The sequence below is a fragment of the Triturus cristatus genome, chromosome 7 (assembly GCF_964204655.1).
Source record: "Triturus cristatus chromosome 7, aTriCri1.1, whole genome shotgun sequence".
Taxonomy (NCBI): Eukaryota; Metazoa; Chordata; class Amphibia; order Caudata; family Salamandridae; genus Triturus; species Triturus cristatus.
The window spans coordinates 268,519,048-268,537,234 of record NC_140590.1 but is presented as its reverse complement, the minus strand read 5'-3'; the positions used below and the strand labels follow the sequence as shown (position 1 = coordinate 268,537,234).

The 18,187-nt window shown below is 49.2% G+C and overlaps 2 protein-coding genes across 2 annotated transcripts in view; one reads left to right on the top strand and one right to left on the bottom strand.

The window, feature by feature from the left end:
- The window catches only part of LOC146809383 (apoptosis regulator BAX-like), a 129,283-nt gene extending 115,260 nt beyond the window's left edge, over window positions 1-14,023 (top strand). The window contains exons 5-6 of the mRNA XM_085616197.1: window positions 158-262; window positions 8,431-14,023. Of these exons, the coding sequence (XP_085472323.1) occupies window positions 158-262; window positions 8,431-8,523 (198 nt within the window). The 3' untranslated portion in view covers window positions 8,524-14,023. The remainder of the gene's footprint in view (window positions 1-157; window positions 263-8,430) is intronic.
- The window catches only part of LOC146809382 (uncharacterized), a gene marked incomplete at its 5' end in the record, with an annotated part of 9,926 nt that continues 2,998 nt past the window's right edge, over window positions 11,260-18,187 (bottom strand). The window contains one exon of the mRNA XM_085614863.1: window positions 11,260-11,374. Within this exon, the coding sequence (XP_085470989.1) occupies window positions 11,260-11,374 (115 nt within the window). The remainder of the gene's footprint in view (window positions 11,375-18,187) is intronic.

The following is an 18,187-nucleotide window of genomic DNA, read 5'->3' as shown; positions in this document are numbered from 1 at the left end:
CTGCCTCCCTGTGTTTTAAAGTGGGCTCGCTGTGGAGAATGCCTGGCGCCATGTTGTACTATTGGCTCCTGTGATTTATGCATAACGCCAGCCTCTGGTGTGCAATGTACCCTGAACAGTTACGCATTCCTCTCTGTCTCATTCCATTTTTCCGTAGGCTCTCCTCTCCAATGTTCCAGAGCTGATCCGCACTATTTTCAACTGGACCATGGATTATCTACGAGATAACTTGCTACAGTGGATTCGGGATCAGGGAGGATGGGTGAGTTACTCTTGTCTTTCTTTGCTTGTGGCATAATCAGTTTGTTATTCTCTGATGTATACATTCTTTTATTTGATTATTTGCCTTTATAATACTGTGCTTTTTGTGGCCTGTTTGTTTTCTGTAGAATAATATGCTTTATTTGTTCTGACTAATTATTTTCTCTCCGCATCGCACGCATGCTTTTTTTGTGAATGGTCTATTTCCCAAATCCTCTCAAGCATGCTTTGTTTTTAATGTTTCTTTTGCTTTGATTTTATGACTTGTTAAAAATTATATGTTCGAGACACATGAACTGCAGAATTCATACTTTTGCTTAGATCGCCATCTGGTTCTGGGCTCGGATGCTTGCACCTTGTTGTTGTCTTGGAAAAGTATTTTGTAGTCACGAGATGGGTGACTCCTCCCTTGGACGATACTGCGCATCGACTCCATCCTCAGATTGTTTTTTCCGCCATCGGGTTTGGATGTAACTTCAGTGGTTCGGGTCCGTGTTTTCCAAACCATTTCGACACGCAAACTCGACTATATTCTTGTTCGCGTGCCTTTCGACACACTAACTCAAATACTCCATTCCGGTTGTCGACGTGGGCCACTGGGCCTATCGATTCCAGTCGGGCCTACAGCTAATGGAAAGGACTCCATTCGGCCCCACACAGCGACCAACACAAGGTCTGCAACATTTGTCTCTCGCCCGAGCACAAAAAGAAAAATTGCCAAGCCTGCGCCTCCTTCCGGTCCAAGAAGACTATTCGTGATCGCCGGGCTCGACGACATGTTATGGCGCAACAGGCTGCACTGGTGCCAGAAGACCTCTTCAATGAAGGCCCCGTCGTTCCAGAGGCAGAAGATTCGGAGGATCTCGACATCTTATCCAAAGCAGATGACTCCGATGACCACATCACTCTAGGTCAACGAGTGAGTACAACTGCCCCTGCCCCAACCCTACCCGAAAGAAAGAAGGCTCCGGTCAAGACTTTGCCTGAAGGCCTTAGTCGCGACCAAAAGACTTCAGAATCCCCACCTCTGGGCCCTGCACCGAAGACAAAGGAAAAGCCTTCCGGTGGCTTGGGACCGAGCAAGCCACACGTCTGTGCCACAAAAACTTTGTCAGCGCCGAAAGCGGGCACATGCCCTGCGGTCTCCAAAAAGCCCTCGGCGCCAAGCACTTCGGCATCAAAAGAACAAAAGACCTCGGATCCGAAGACACCTCGAAAGATTTCAGACTCGACACCGGAGTCGAAGGACCCAAAAACCCCTTCAAAGGCTCCAGAACCGAAATCTAAACCACGTTCGGAACCGAAAAAATTGTTGCCGAAAGCACACGCCAACGAGGAAGAACTGTTTCTGCCAGATCCCATCGATCCGAAACAAAAAACACTTCATGTGGACCCTAAAACAGGTCATATTGTCAGTATCCCCACGAACAAGATAAAATTGTACACCCCACACATTCCTGAGGTGCCTGTGAAGAAAAAGGACTGTACAACTTCACCATTAAGACCCTCTTCTTCTGTTCTTCCTACTAAACCTTTCTCTCCTGCTAAGTCTCCTATACTTCCTCCATACTCACCACCACAGGATGATGATGACCTAGGGAGCGGGGGTGGAAATAATGACCCTTTCAACAATCCTGATGATGACCCTGACATACAACAGGACACATGGGACGACTACAATGACCCCTGCTGTAGATCTTCCAGACCTTCCTGATCCAGAGGCATACCCAACCAGGCCATCTCCCCCAGATGACATTTTGCTTTAGTCCGCTCCTTGATAGGGTTGCCCAATATCATGGTGTGCAAATGCATTCAGACCCCACAGAGGAAGACTTCCTCGTAGACACTTTTGCAGTCACAAAGGACCGTACAAATATTACCCATGAGGAAAGGTGTCATCAAACATGCTCCAGACATCTTCAAAGACCCTGTCAGGACCAGGATTCTCAATCCTCGGATTGATAAAAAATATAAACCCGCCCATAATGATCCCACCTACATTAAAGGCCAACTCTCATTTGATTCCCTGGTAGTGACCAATGCTATGAAGCGGGCCAACTCACAGACCTCCGGTGATGCTCCACCTCCAGACAAAGAGTCAAAATTGTTAGACGCTTCAGGCAAATGAGTTGCCTCCCAAGCAGCTAATTACTGGAGGATAGCTAATGCACACGCATTACTTGCCAGATACGATAGGGCTCAGTAAGACGAGCTTGAGGGCCTAATGCAGTATTTGCCTGACCAATACAAGGCCAAAGCCAACGATTTGATTCAGGTGGGAAAGTTAATAACAAACGCATCCATTAAATGTGCCCTCGATGCAGCAGACATTGCATCTAAATCAATCAACACTAGTGTGTTATTACGAAGGCATGCATGGTTGCGCATTTCTGGGTTCAAACAAGAAGGGCAGTCTACTATCCTAAATCCGCTATCCAATCGGGAACAACTTTTTGGCCCAGATGTAAACACAACCTTAGAGAAAATGAAAAAAGACAGACTGCAAAATCTATGGGAGCATTACAGTCTCATCTACACGAGGCTCCTTTCATCGCTCCTTTAATAGGGGCGCATCCAAGAACGTCAGTACAGACACTGCTTCCTCCTCCTACAAAAGTCCCACACAAACATCCCCCCATCAATGGATATTTCAAAGGTGGGTACAGAGGAAATAACAAAGGGAGAGGCCAAGGTAACCATACTCGCACCTCCCCCACTAACAAACAGTGACTTCCCTCCACTACCTCCAGACCATTCCACTCCGGTCGGAGGGAGACTCGCAGTTCCTACCTGTCTGGAATGCCTTCACTACAGACAAGTGGGTAAGACAAATTATCCAGTATGGTTACTGCCTGGAACTTACTGCAATTCCCCCCAACATACCGCCCAAAGAACGTCCTATGTCCACAGAACATCTAAGGCTCCTCAAACAGGAAGTTCTCTCACTGCTTCAAAAGCATGCAATAGAACCAGTTCCCCTAGAGCATCAAGGGACAGGAGTTTACTCTCTATATTTTCTAATCCCCAAAAAGGACGGTACTCTCAGACCGATACTGGACCTCAGACCTCTCAATTTCTACATACAGTCAGATCACTTTCACATGATCACTCTTAAAGTCCTTCCACTGCTTCAACAAGGCGACTTCCTTGCCACATTAGATCTCAAGGACGCCTACATCCATATTCCCATACACACTGCTCACAGGAAATATCTAAGATTCACAGTGGACGGCCAACACTATCAGTTCAAGGTTCTCCCATTCAGAGTAACCACAGCACCCGGGGGATTTACAAAGTGTCTCGTGGTAGTAGCTGCACACTTGCAAAGACCGCAGATCCATGTGTTTCCATACTTGGACAACTGGCTGATAAAAGCCAAGTCACACAGTCAGTGTGTTCATCACACTCACCAAACAATTCTACTGTTACACCTCTTGAGGTTCACAATCAACCACGCCAAGTCACATCTACAGCCCTCCTACCTACATCAGTATCTAGGGGCCACGATAGACACTTCCAAAGCTCTAGCATACCCCAATCCAGCCGGGATAGCCAGTATGCAAATCCTCATCACAATATTTAAACCCAAACACTCCCTTCTAGCTCGAGTGTTTACGCAGCTCATAGGAATGAGGGCCTCTTGCATTCACATAGTACCTCACACAAGACTTCAGATGCGCCCCTTAAAAGAAGGCTTAGCACATCAGTGGAATCAGGCTTAAGGTCAACTTACAGATCTGGTGTTGGTGGACAGCTGCACACATCGCTCTCTGCAGTGGTGGAACACACACAACCTTTCTAGCAGGTGGCCGTTCCTAGAGCCAATTCCACAGATAATGCTAACAGTGGACGCATCACTCACCGGCTGGGGAGCCCATCTCCTAAACCACATAATTCAGGGCAAGTGGCTCACTCAACAAAAAGTGCTCCACATCAATCACCTAGAATTACTAGCAATATTTCTAGCGTTAAAGTCGTTTCAGGCACATCTCCTCAACAAGACTGTCCTGGTCTGCATTGACAATATGACAGCAATGTATTGCATACAAAAACAAGGAGGAACACGCTCGTTGCAGCTATCTCAGCTAGCACAAAGCATATGGAGATGGGCCATTCCACAAAATGTATATCTTCTGGCAGAACATCTTCCAGGAGTGCACAATCGGGTAGCGGATCTCCTAAGTCATCAGACACAGCAGATCCACGAATGGTAACTTCATCCTCAAGTTCTTTGACCATTTTTTCACATGTGGGGCCACCCAGACATAGATCTGTTCGCCACACATACAAACGCAAAATGCCCAACCTTCGCCGCCAGGTTTCCACACCCGTTGTCCAAGGGCAATGCGATATGGATGAACTGGTCAGGCAGATTTGCATACGCTTTTCCGCCACTCCCACTCATTCCGCTAGTAGTACGCAGGCTCAAGCAACCGTTTCTCAAGATGATCCTAGTTGCTCCCACATGGGCAAGGCAACCATGGTTCACAACACTCCTCGAACTCTCAGTAGTTCCACACCAAAAACGACATCTCTCCCCAAAACTGCTAACGCAGAAGCATGGAGAGATAAGGCACCCAGATCCAGCACAACTGAATCTAGCAATCTGGCTCCTGAAGTCCTAGAGTTTGGTTACCTTAACCTCCCACCGGACTGTATGAACATTATCAAAGAAGCCAGACGCTCTACTACTAGAGCTTGCTATGCAGCCAAATAGAAACGATTCATCATTCACTGCAATCACAAAAAGATTGACCCTCCTAGATGCTTCAATTCAGAACATCATTTGCTATTTACTGCATCTACAAAGATGTAATCTAGCATACTCATCCATAAGATTACATCTGGCTGCCCTTGCCGCTTACCTGCAAAACAGACATGTCGGTGTTCAGAGTACCTGCCATCAATGCTTTTATGGAAGGCCTTAAAAGGATAATTCCTCCCACACTGCCACCGTCTCCGGTGTGGAATCTAAACATTGACCTTACTAGGCTCAAGGGTCCTCCATTTGAACCTCTACACAAATGCGAACTGCAGGTCCTTACATGGAAAGTAGCTTTCCTTGTCGCAATCACCTCTCTCAGGAGAGTAAGTGTGATCCAGGCTTTAACCATACAAGAACCATTCTTACAAATACATCTTAACAAAGTGGTTCTTAGAACCAATCCAAAATTCCTTCCCAAATTAATCTCTACAAATTGATTAAGATGAAAAGCATAGTTGCCAGTGTTTTTTCAAAACCCAGATTCCGTAGCAGAGAGCTGTTCACACACAAGACGTCAAAACAGCTATACTTTATTACATTGACCGGACTAAACATTTTAGAAAGGCAAACCAACTGTTTGTAGCTTTCTCTCCAACACATAAAAAAAAAAACCATCTCCAAAGCTGGAATTGCCAGGTGAATAGTCAAATGCATTCAAATATGCTACCAGGAGGCAAAACGCACATTAACAATTCCCCCTAGAGCACACTCAAACCGCAAACTAGGGGCTTCCATGGCATTCTTAGGGAACATTCCCCTAGAAGACATTTGTAAGGCAGCGACATGGTCTACCACACACACCTTCACCAAACACTATTGTGTAGACGTGCAGGCGAAGCAACAGGCTTTTGTGGGCCAAGCAACAGGCTTTTGTGGGCCAAGCTGTTCTTAAGACTCTTTTCCAAACCACTGCAACAGATATAGGTGATCACCGCTAAGGGAGACACTGCTATACAGTCTATGCAAAAGTATGAATTCTGCAGCTCATATGCCTCGAACAGAAAATGCTACTTACCAGTATTCATCTGTTCTTGGCATGTAGAGCTGCAGAATATCATACGCCCACCCGCCTCCCAAGGACCTATATCTGTTCCAGTGTTATCTTACTTAGATACATTCACATGGACATCTATTTTATTTCTTACAAACTCCATCATTTCCCATCATGGCGAAAAACAATCTGAGGATGGAGTCGATGCTCATGCACACTATCGTCTAAGGGAGCAGTCACCTATCTCGTGACTACAAAAGACATCTTCCAAGACAACAAGGTGCAAGCATCCGAGCACAGCACCAGATGGCGATCTATGCAAATATATGATATACTGCAGCTCTACATGCAAAGAACAGATGCATACTGGTAAGTAGCATTTTCCTTTCTCTTGGGGCATCCTATAAAATCATTGTTCTGATTACCTGTTTCTGCGTGCTTTGCCCTAGGAGATTGTTTTCTCTTGCATTCTCTAATCTGATTTGTAGGTTTCCCTTCTCTTGGTTTGTCTGCTAGTTAGGAGTGTCTTTTTGGCATCCCATCCATTTTTTATTCTGATTAGTTGTTTTCTTTTGGCATATGTGTGAGGCCCAATCTGAGTCCCGTGGAATTATGTAGTTTCTGGGCAATAATTAATATGGTCCTTTACCGTTGATTCCTCAAGACATCGGGTACTGTTTCATTCCAACTGTATGGCTATGGTTATTTTTACTTCTAGTGGAGCAATGTTGAGCAGAACAGGTTTGCTCCCTGTACACCATACACTCCGTGTCCAGTTCGTTATAGATGTATGAAAATGTATAGATCAAGCAAACCATGCAGTAAAACGAGGACTGAAATACAAAAAAAATAAGTTTATAGTACTTCGATAGTATAGGGCTATACTCAGGTTAACATGTATGACATTCTTATCCTACAGGGAGGGAACATGATGACTGCAAACTTCCATTTACTCACATCTTGCAGGGTGTACATCATTTGTCCTCCCACTGTCTGGTCATACAGTTCAGGTGCCAGAAGATGCCCATTGTCTTATTTTCTTCCTTGCTGTGGATTAAAGGATAGCTCGATGGTCGAAATTAATATTGCAGCTCCCACCCCAAAACCCAATAACCTATTTTTAGAAATGAACTTGGAATCCCAACTCTCTGCAAATGAGAACAAATGTTTGGAAAGATCATTCAACAGCATCTCTGGTCTCTGTAGTGTCCGTTATTCTGGGGACAAGGTTCACGGACAGGGACTTTAACGGAAGGCTGCAGTACTAAGTATAGCGGACTTTTTTTGTCTCCAAATGGTCATCTATAAAGTTCAAGGTGCCAAGGAGTATCTAGGAAATAAAGTGCAATTCAAGGCTGCCTAAAACTATCAGGGGCCTGTGTCTCGAACTGCTAGCTGTGGTCCTCTTTCTCCTTTGTTGCCTGATCACCCACTAGACTGGTAACCTCTCACTTGGAACAAGTGGTGCAACAGTCTGTATCTAAACAAGAACTAACTGGTCAATTGGTTATAACTCAGGAACCACAAGTCATTGGACAGTTGTGCCAGTGGTTTTGTGTGCAGCTCATTCAGGCCTAGCTAGAGGTCTGGAATGGGGCAGGAGAGTGGTGATGGCCTTAAATTTCTAAAACCCAGTATTAAAGTCATCCAAAGAAGCATAGGGAGAGGTGCTTCTCTGAACTTCCTTGCTTTCTGTGCACCACTTAGTGGTGCTTAGCATAGTACACATCAGCAAAACCACATTTACATTCGGGGAAGTCAAGGCCTCAGATAATGGAACCGGAATTGATCTTAGTTCAGAGGTCAATAGATTGTCTCTAAGGGTACATGTGTAAACATCTGTGCCACCACAACCATTATTCTCACTGTAGCCTGATAAGGAGACAGTAGTCACCTTTCTATGTGGGTGAGGGTACATTCTGAGTGCACCCAATTCTTATTCAGCTTTTTTCTCTGATGCTGGTAGAGTAACCCAAACCAAAACAGAGCATTTACAGAGTTTTCAGAGATGTAAAATCCTCTGGGGAAATAAATTAAATACAGATTCAGAAGTTGAACTTGCAAAAGGCGGGGTGGCCCAGTGGTCTGCACCATGCAAGGGCTTTCATTTCTACTTTATCCCATGCATGCTTTGTTGTTTCCCTACTATACCCCTTGCTGTTGCTGTTTTGACTGGTAGTTTCCATTGGTATCTTATGCATGCTTTTTATTTTTGATTTGTCGCTTTTCTTTTACATTGTGTCCTGTAGATTATTTTGGAGCGGGGTGTTAGCAAGCGTTGGTCTGACTGTATATCCCTCCGCTTAGTTTTGCAGTCTTTGTTCTCATTGGTAGTTTGAAATGCATGCATGTGGCATTACATGGGTCTCCTGGTTTTAAGGTTGGCTATCTTTTTTTTTTTTTTTTTTTGCAGGAGAGTCTGTTTGGTACACCAACGTGGCAGACCATTGGCATCTTTGTAGCTGGAGTATTGACGGCCTCCCTCACCATCTGGAAGTTTTCTTAGGATTGTGTGAAAGCATTAACCTAGCACATCCCAAAGTGGACGCTGAGCTTCCTTTGCTAATGCCGGACTGTGCTGATCGGGCACTTCTGTTCATCAATTGCAAATGGCCCTGTGAATTCTTCATACTTTTACACAAATTCCTTGTGCCTTTTTTAAGAAGAAAATATGAAAGACATTTTTGTTTTTTAATTACTGTTTCAATTGGTTTACTTGAACAAATCCTTTTCTTGAAACTTGAATCTTAATAGGGCTGTCTGCATCCCCTTCCGGTGCATCAACCTGGCCACTCAGCTGAATGAAAGACCGAGGCAAACCATTTCTGTTCATGTGAATTGATGTGGTCACTGAGCCAAATTCCAGGCCCAGGAGTGCGTGCTAAGGTGGGGGGAAAGGGAGAGAAAAAATTTTTGGGAGGAAGGGTCATCCGCACTATTGTACCGTATGCTTTGTGGCACTTGTGAAATTCCGTTATGTAAAGCAATGATTCTGTTCTCAGGGATAACTCTACTGGCTGAAACAGGAGTCGTGTTGATCTTTGTAACTTGAGGGATAGTTCTTCTGCTTGAGGCATCAGTTTGCAAGTTGTATAGCCTTAAGGATGGCACTTACTTTCAGAGAAAAAGTCTGTGATATCTGTGTAACCTGAAAAAAGCTAGTCTGTCTTCAAACTGCAAGGTCTGGTGAACTGAGTAATGTTTATCTGTCTAACTCGAGTCTGTCTCTGGGACATAGCTCTTGTTTTAGGAATGAGCTTGAATGATCAGATTAGTGATGAATGACCTCCCGTCTTAGGTTTTAAAGTTTGACAGGTTGCATACCCCAAGATGCAGATAAGCTATGCTTGTATGTTTGATGGCAAGAGTTAGCTGTACTTTCTAAAACCGAATTCTTCACAACCATAGCCAGTATGTATCACCTGCAAGGCCTGAACTTGTAAAATATTCCACCTTCTGCCACAGATGGTTGACTGGTTCCTTCTCCAGATCCCATCCCCTGGATATCTGAGGCAGTGACCTAGATGTATGTGGTTTGACCTGCCGGAGTCTGGGAATCCAGCACACAGTACCACACTGTAAACCAAGTTTATTTAGTAAATTCCCTTGTTAGATCAGATGTCTGTACCTTTTGGTAGGTTAGTAGTGAATTACTAAAGGGACCTTGGTTCTGAATGGTAGTTTCTGGTAGTGTTAATCTAGAACCTCTCAACAGATTACACTGTTCTGGGTTTGATGTCTTGTGACACCCATTCTAAAAGCGCTCTAGTTTGATTTAGTGCAACCAATAATGGATTCTGAGATTCTGATGCTTATTGACGTGTCCCCCCTCCCAGCAAGACTGTAGCTGCACTGTATGACTGGAGAGTGTAAAACCGAGATTGTACTATGTTTCTCCAACAAGTAGCAGAAATGCAGTGGATACAGTTTTTCCCTAATGCTTAACTGAGGTCTAAGATGTGGTCAGCATCACTTGAGGGAGTTCCTGGGCAAGAAGTGCGTCACTCCCTTGTAGTCCGCCTTGCAGGTTACTTATTCAGTATCAAAAGATATACTCTCCACCCAGGAGTTCTTGCATTCCTTTCCTGACTAGAAGAGGTGAATTCATTCACATCTAAGGGCCTTATGTGCGCCAGTTGAGCATGTAACTCTACGGGTTCCTGTACCACTCACCTCGCCAATCGTGGCTCCAGTACCACTAGCCTTTAAATGGCTTCAATAGAGAGCACTGAGCTACTTTTTATTGTATGTGAACCTCTTGCATGTGGGGCCTTGAGTTGTACATGCTGCGCCGGGAAACGCCATATGACCTTCTGGGAATGTTGGCCCCATCAAAATACAAAGGTTTCACTGTGAAAGGCTGCTATTTGCACTGGCACGCTTTGTCCTTCCAGGTTTTTACCTTCCTTACACAGATCTGAGAAGTAGGATGCAGAAGAAAGGTGGTACCTTAATTTCATGCTCTCCTAATGCACTGTGATACTACTGCCCCCACAGTGTCCATTCGTCGTTTGCATGTATTGGTGGTGGTGTGGCCATTGGCTGCTTCCTTTTTTCACCTGCTCAAGTAAGGTACTTCTTGGGCCCATCAAGGGGACATTTGTATTCTCTGTGGCCTCTCTCCTTGGCAGCACTTATGACTCGAAAAGGAGCCCTGCCTTCCAAACTCTTTGTGCTGTTGTATTGGCCGGTTTGTAACCGTGATAAGAACATTCAAACCAAGACTTATCGGAGAAATCTTTATAAATGAAGATCCTTAAAGAAGTCATTCCTTGGGGTATTTTCAGAACGTGACCCCTCCGCTGATGCTCAGTGGCTCTTGCAAGTACAACTTCTCCAGCCTTCCAAGTATTCTGCCATTGAACCTCTGCTGAACTGCGTCTACATGAATTCATTGCGTGACTGCCTGGAGCCAGTTTGTTTAGCTGTAACTTTTAGACTTTGGTTTGATTGCCTTTTTGCTCGCCTGTGTGTGTCTGCACGTATGCTTGTGTATCTACCGGTCTGTAGCTCCCCGTGCCTTTTATGTCTTTCTGTTTATTTCCCTCTCTGGCCGTGTGTTTGGGTGGTAGTTTTGATTTTCTTATTTTACTGCATTTGTTTCGGGTTCTTTGTCAGTGCACTGCCTAGTGTTTTGTATAGTGCTAGAGACTTAAATATCGGGGTGCTGGTTTGGGGTAGGTTCACGAGTAAAGCAGCCATAACAGCATGTGTGTTTCATAATTGCTGTATATGCAGTAATTTAACATGAAGACTGTAAAGTAAATTCGCACGCTAAGCTAGCTCTAGGAAAAGCACTGTCAGAAGCAATCTCGTCTTGAGGCATGTCAGACAGGAGTTCCAGATTTCCGGGGAAACTGAAAGCATATTTACACAGCTTTTTATTATAGATGTAAAGAAGCGGGGACAGACTGAAATAATCTTCATAGGCATATTAAACTGGCAAAGATTGCCAGCCCCTGGTATGACCCTAAGATTGGTGGTGTGAGCCCTAAAATGCAGACACAGGCAAGCTGTCCTAAACATTCAGCAGAGCTTACCGTTCTAATGTTATTTTAGCTGGAAGCTCTGCACAAGTGCCTCCAGTTGCCTGTAGTGGTCAAGGAGCATGGAGTCTCACAGCCTTAGAGTGAGAACAAGGGCTTCAAGTACTCCATAGAGTGGAGTTATATGAAGCCCACTTTTACCAGCAGATTGAACTAGAGTGCACATTGATGAGTGGTACAACACATATTCTGTTGATAGGGATTCCTCCTGATGGCCAAACAGAAGTCCCACTTCACAGTATTCTGATTGGACTAAAGGGAGCAGTCCTTGGCATCCGGAAGATAATTGGAGAGCGAATTTGCTTCTACATTGCATCTCCTGAGAATTTGTGTTTGTCTGTTAGTACACATAACTAAGCATGGATGTCTGTATCTTGGTACATGCATTCATTCCTCTATTTTCTGCTACAATGCCTATCTTCCTGCATCAGTTGACTAACACACCTGAACATATGTACAATAGTCTCGTTCCTCTGTCTTAATATGTCTTCATTTTTTTTCTGTCTCTGTTTTGGTCTGTATTTGTACATCTGCCTTCCTGATCTTCATGCCTGTGTTCATTTAATGCCCGTGTGAAATGTGTTTGTGTGTGACTGCATGGATCCTATTGTGCTTTCATGCTAGGATTTTGTGTGCATGTGTGCGACTACTGCTCCAGTTCACCCAGTGCCTTTAATGCGCCTCGAGTTACGGGGAATACGTTCAGTTATTTGAAAAGGAGCCTCCAGTAGCGTTGTACACTGGTTCCCGACTACATCGTTATGAAGGAAAAACACCAGTGAACGTGATTTATATATTCATAGATTTAACTGCTTCTTTGTAGCCTTTTTTTATAAGATCACGTTTTTTAACCTGCTTTATTCTTTAGTAACCCCTGGAAATAAATCTTTCTGTGGAGTAACCCTGCCGGTTTATGTTGGAAATCTGCCACTTTCCTGTCTCACTGCCAGGAATCAAGTGCAGGAGGAGCTATACCTAAACTTAGCATAAACATATAGGGTCTGGTTAATCATGAACTTGTTCCTTTGGCAAAAAAAGTGATCACTCTTGGTGGCTACAACAAAGCTCGATGTCATCAGTGTATTTCGCCTCAAATCTATACTTGGTTATATTGTTTGTTGAGAAGTTCTCATCGGTGTGAGCTGTAAAGGTCATGTGTCGTAACACTGCTGTTGTGTGGCCAGTTTAGAATTTGCTACAGTTTTGCAGCATGAGAAAGCTAGTAAGTGGTCTAGATCTGCTGCTGCTGTGTGGCCAGTTTAGACATGAACACTTTTTTTTTTTTACAGTTTGTGAAAGTTTCTCAGCAGCCTAGACCCGCTCTTAATCTTGTTTTACGAATGTTAGCAAAATTGCTTCCATTAAGTCTTAGTTAATCTCGAAAATCTATGGTGCAAAATCAGTATCACAGACTTCTGTAGGTGGTGCCGAATCTTCAGTGATCAGCTCAGAGCTTTTTCTTGTGCCACTGTGTATGCTGGTCCACAGTGCGTTGCTATACTCGCTTCTAAACCTTTTTCCACCCACCATGGTGGAGGCTTTTCTCCAGGCCTGGGTGCCAGACTACCTCAAATTAAAGTGGACTTTTGCCTCTGTGATGCAATGTTTTTACTCCTGAAGCTTTTGCTGACTGTGTTCCCATATTTAATTTAGATATACACATTTTCTGTTGCGTCTTAAGCTTATCTTTCTAACCATCATGAAGTAGCTAGTGGGTCTGCTTGGTGCCATTTTGAAGTGCTTCCTGTGACATTTTGAGCAAACTGTAATAATTCTAGTGTACTGCAGTCTTTTATATAACCCATAGGTAATATAGACCCTCTTGGAGTCCATCTGCTCCTTTCTACTGCAGTGACCCGGTGCATTTTGGAAAACACTCCCTCAAGTCCTAAAGGTACAGCCATGGTAACCTGACTGATTATTCACAATGATGCATCAGACTTCATTAAAATGAATCCAAGCAGTGATTTAATGGTTGGGATAATTTTACAGGACTGTTCAGTAAGGCCCTAGCTTAAACACAAAGTTTGGAGTTCTGTTTCATAATAGATTATCTTTGAATATGTCACGATTCTCCTACTTACTTTCATACTTCTGATAGTTCTCTCTTCTCCTTCCTTGCTTTGAGGCTGGGGAATGGAGTTGAGGGAAAGAATGGCCTTCACATATTCAGTTTCCTTTTACAGCAGGTCCCCTCTTACCCTCACTTAACTAAGTTAAAATCTTTTTTGTAAGGTATGCACTTTTATTGACGGTTACTTTTGCGTTTGGTGTTTTTATTTTCAAATGAATTATTTTCACACGTTTGAAACACAGATTGAACTTGGACAGTCTCAGCTTTTTGCTGACTCACTGACAGTTGCCTCCTGCTATGCTCAAGTACAATCTCACCTATGTATCTTTTCAGAAAAGTACATTTCCACCATTCAAACGACAATAAAGATGTTTTTTACTGTGCTATGTTCTGGTCTTGTTCTTCTCTTGCTTGTGAGTTGTGTAGCATCCCTTCTCAATTCTGGCTTTAAATGGTATGCCTTTCTCACACTTCCATATTTACCTATTCCCCAATTTCCTTTTACATTTCACAATTTTCCTATATGAATTGGTGCTTGGTGCTCAATTTCAAATATTAATGTTATAACAAATTGAAACAAGCATTGAAAATGCAATAGGTCTCGCCTTTGATTAAGTTAAAGCCATTTGCTTTGCTAATGGTATTGTATAGCAAAGCAAATGGCTTTAACTTAAAGAAGTTCTAGCCCCTATTCCCGTCTTCTCGCACCCAATGCATCCTTAAATGTCCCATGTACAGCCAGGGTTGACACTCCTGTTACACCTGCCCTCCAGTGACACTTTATCTGTTATGGGTGGTGGACTTGGTGGTGGACGCGGTGGTGGTGGACGCGGTGGTGGTGGACGTGGTGGTGGAGGACGCGGTGGTGGTGGTGGAGGACGCGGTGGTGGTGGTGGTGGAGGACGCGGTGGTGGTGGAGGACGCGGTGGTGGTGGTGGAGGACGTGGTGGTGGAGGTGGAGGACGCGGTGGTGGAGGACGCGGTGGTGGTGGTGGAGGACGCGGTGGTGGTGGTGGAGGACGCGGTGGTGGTGGTGGAGGACGCGGTGGTGGTGGTGGAGGACGCGGTGGTGGTGGAGGACGCGGTGGTGGTGGAGGACGCGGTGGTGGTGGTGGTGGAGGACGCGGTGGTGGTGGTGGTGGAGGACGCGGTGGTGGTGGTGGTGGAGGACGCGGTGGTGGTGGTGGAGGACGTGGTGGTGGTGGAGGACGCGGTGGTGGTGGTGGTGGTGGTGGTGGTGGACGTGGTGGACGTGGTGGTGGTGGTGGACGTGGTGGTGGTGGTTGTGGTGGTGGAGGACGTGGTGGTTGCGGTGGTGGAGGACGCGGTGGTGGAGGATGCGGTGGTGGTGGTGGTGGAGGACGCGGTGGTGGAGGACGCGGTGGTGGAGGACGCGGTGGTGGAGGACGCGGTGGTGGAGGACGCGGTGGTGGAGGACGCGGTGGTGGAGGACGTGGAGGACGCGGAGGACGCGGTGGTGGTGGTGGAGGACGCGGTGGTGGTGGTGGAGGTGGAGGTGGTGGTGGTGGAGGTGGTGGTGGTGGTGGAGGACGCGGTGGTGGTGGTGGTGGAGGACGCGGTGGTGGTGGTGGTGGAGGACGCGGTGGTGGTGGTGGTGGAGGACGCGGTGGTGGTGGTGGTGGAGGACGTGGTGGTGGTGGAGGACGCGGTGGTGGTGGAGGACGCGGTGGTGGTGGAGGACGCGGTGGTGGTGGAGGACGCGGTGGTGGTGGAGGACGCGGTGGTGGTGGAGGACGCGGTGGTGGTGGAGGACGCGGTGGTGGTGGAGGACGCGGTGGTGGTGGAGGACGCGGTGGTGGTGGAGGACGCGGTGGTGGTGGAGGACGCGGTGGTGGAGGACGCGGTGGTGGTGGTGGTGGTGGTGGACGCGGTGGTGGTGGTGGTGGTGGTGGAGGACGCGGTGGTGGTGGTGGTGGTGGTGGAGGAGGCGGTGGTGGAGGAGGCGGTGGTGGAGGGGGTGGAGGACGCGGTGGTGGAGGACGCGGAGGTGGAGGACGCGGAGGTGGAGGACGCGGTGGTGGTGGTGGAGGACGCGGTGGTGGTGGTGGTGGTGGAGGACGCGGTGGTGAAGGACGCGGAGGACGCGGTGGTGGAGGACGCGGTGGTGGAGGACGCGGTGGCGGTGGTGGAGGACGTGGAGGTGGAGGACGCGGTGGTGGAGGACGCGGTGGTGGTGGTGGAGGACGCGGTGGCGGTGGTGGAGGACGCGGAGGTGGAGGACGCGGTGGTGGCGGTGGTGGAGGACGCGGTGGCGGTGGTGGAGGACGCGGTGGTGGTGGTGGAGGACGCGGTGGTGGTGGTGGAGGACGCGGTGGTGGAGGACGCGGTGGTGGAGGACGCGGTGGTGGTGGACGCGGTGGTGGTGGTGGAGGACGCGGTGGTGGTGGTGGTGGAGGACACGGTGGTGGTGGTGGTGGAGGACGCGGTGGTGGTGGTGGTGGAGGACGCGGTGGTGGTGGAGGACGCGGTGGTGGAGGTGGTGGTGGACGCGGTGGTGGTGGACGCGGTGGTGGTGGACGCGGTGGTGGTGGTGGTGGAGGACGCGGTGGTGGTGGTGGTGGACGCGGTGGTGGAGGACGCGGTGGTGGTGGTGGTGGAGGACGCGGTGGACGAGGACGCGGTGGTGGAGGACGCGGTGGTGGTGGTGGAGGACGCGGTGGTGGTGGTGGTGGAGGACGCGGTGGTGGTGGTGGTGGAGGACGCGGTGGTGGTGGTGGTGGTGGTGGAGGACGCGGTGGTGGTGGTGGTGGAGGACGCGGTGGTGGTGGTGGTGGAGGACGCGGTGGTGGAGGTGGTGGTGGACGCGGTGGTGGTGGACGCGGTGGTGGTGGACGCGGTGGTGGTGGTGGTGGAGGACGCGGTGGTGGTGGAGGACGCGGTGGTGGAGGACGTGGTGGAGGACGCGGTGGTGGTGGTGGACGCGGTGGTGGTGGTGGTGGTGGAGGACGCGGTGGTGGTGGTGGTGGTGGAGGACGCGGTGGTGGTGGTGGTGGTGGAGGACGCGGTGGTGGTGGTGGACGCGGTGGTGGTGGTGGTGGTGGACGCGGTGGTGGAGGACGTTGTGGAGGACGCGGTGGTGGTGGTGGTGGAGGACGCGGTGGTGGTGGACGCGGTGGTGGTGGTGGAGGACGCGGTGGTGGTGGTGGTGGAGGACGCGGTGGTGGTGGTGGTGGTGGACGACGCGGTGGTGGTGGTGGTGGTGGTGGTGGTGGACGACGCGGTGGTGGTGGTGGTGGTGGACGCGGTGGTGGTGGTGGTGGAGGACGCGGTGGTGGTGGAGGACGCGGTGGTGGTGGAGGACGCGGTGGTGGTGGAGGACGCGGTGGTGGTGGAGGACGCGGTGGTGGTGGAGGACGCGGTGGTGGTGGAGGACGCGGTGGTGGTGGAGGACGCGGTGGTGGTGGAGGACGCGGTGGTGGTGGTGGAGGACGCGGTGGTGGTGGTGGAGGACGCGGTGGTGGTGGTGGAGGACGCGGTGGTGGACGCGGTGGTGGTGGTGGTGGCGGTGGTGGTGGTGGAGGACGCGGTGGTGGTGGTGGTGGAGGACGTGGTGGTGGAGGACGTGGTTGTGGTGGTGGTGGAGGACGTGGTGGTTGTGGTGGTGGTGGAGGACGTGGTGGTTGTGGTGGTGGTGGAGGACGTGGTGGTGGTGGTGGTGGAAGACGCGGTGGACGTGGTGGTGGAGGTGGTGGACGTGGTGGTGGTGGACGTGGTGGTGGTGGAGGACGAGGTGGTGGACGTGGTGGACGTGATGGTGGTTGTGGACGTGGTGGTGGAGGACGTGGTGGTGGTGGTGGTGGTGGTGGTGGAGGACGTGGTGGTGGTGGTGGAGGACGTGGTGGTGGTGGTGGTGGACGTGGTGGTGGTGGTGGTGGTGGAGGACGTGGTGGTGGTGGTGGAGGACGTGGTGGTGGTGGTGGAGGGCGTGGTGGTGGTGGTGGTGGTGGTGGAGGACGTGGTGGTGGTGGTGGAGGACGTGGTGGTGGTGGTGGAGGACGTGGTGGTAGTGGTGGTGGTGGTGGAGGACGTGGTGGTAGTGGTGGTAGTGGTGGAGGACGTGGTGGTAGTGGTGGTGGTGGTGGAGGGTGTGGTGGTGGTGGTGGTGGTGGTGGAGGACGCGGTGGTGGTGGAGGACGTGGTGGTGGTGGTGGTGGTGGAGGACACGGTGGTGGTGGTGGTGGAGGACGTGGTGGTTGTTGTGGTGGTGGTGGAGGACGTGGTGGTGGTGGTGGAGGACGTGGTGGTAGTGGTGGTGGTGGAGGACGTGGTGGTAGTGGTGGTGGTGGAGGACGCGGTGGTAGTGGTGGTGGTGGAGGACGCGGTGGACGTGGTGGTGGTGGTGGTGGAGGTGGTGGACGTGGTGGTGGTGGAGGACGAGGTGGTGGACGTGGTGGACGTGATGGTGGTGGTGGACGTGATGGTGGTGGTGGACGTGGTGGTGGTGGAGGACGTGGAGGACGTGGTGGTGGTGGTGGTGGTGGTGGAGGACGTGGTGGTGGTGGTGGAGGACGTGGTGGTGGTGGTGGTGG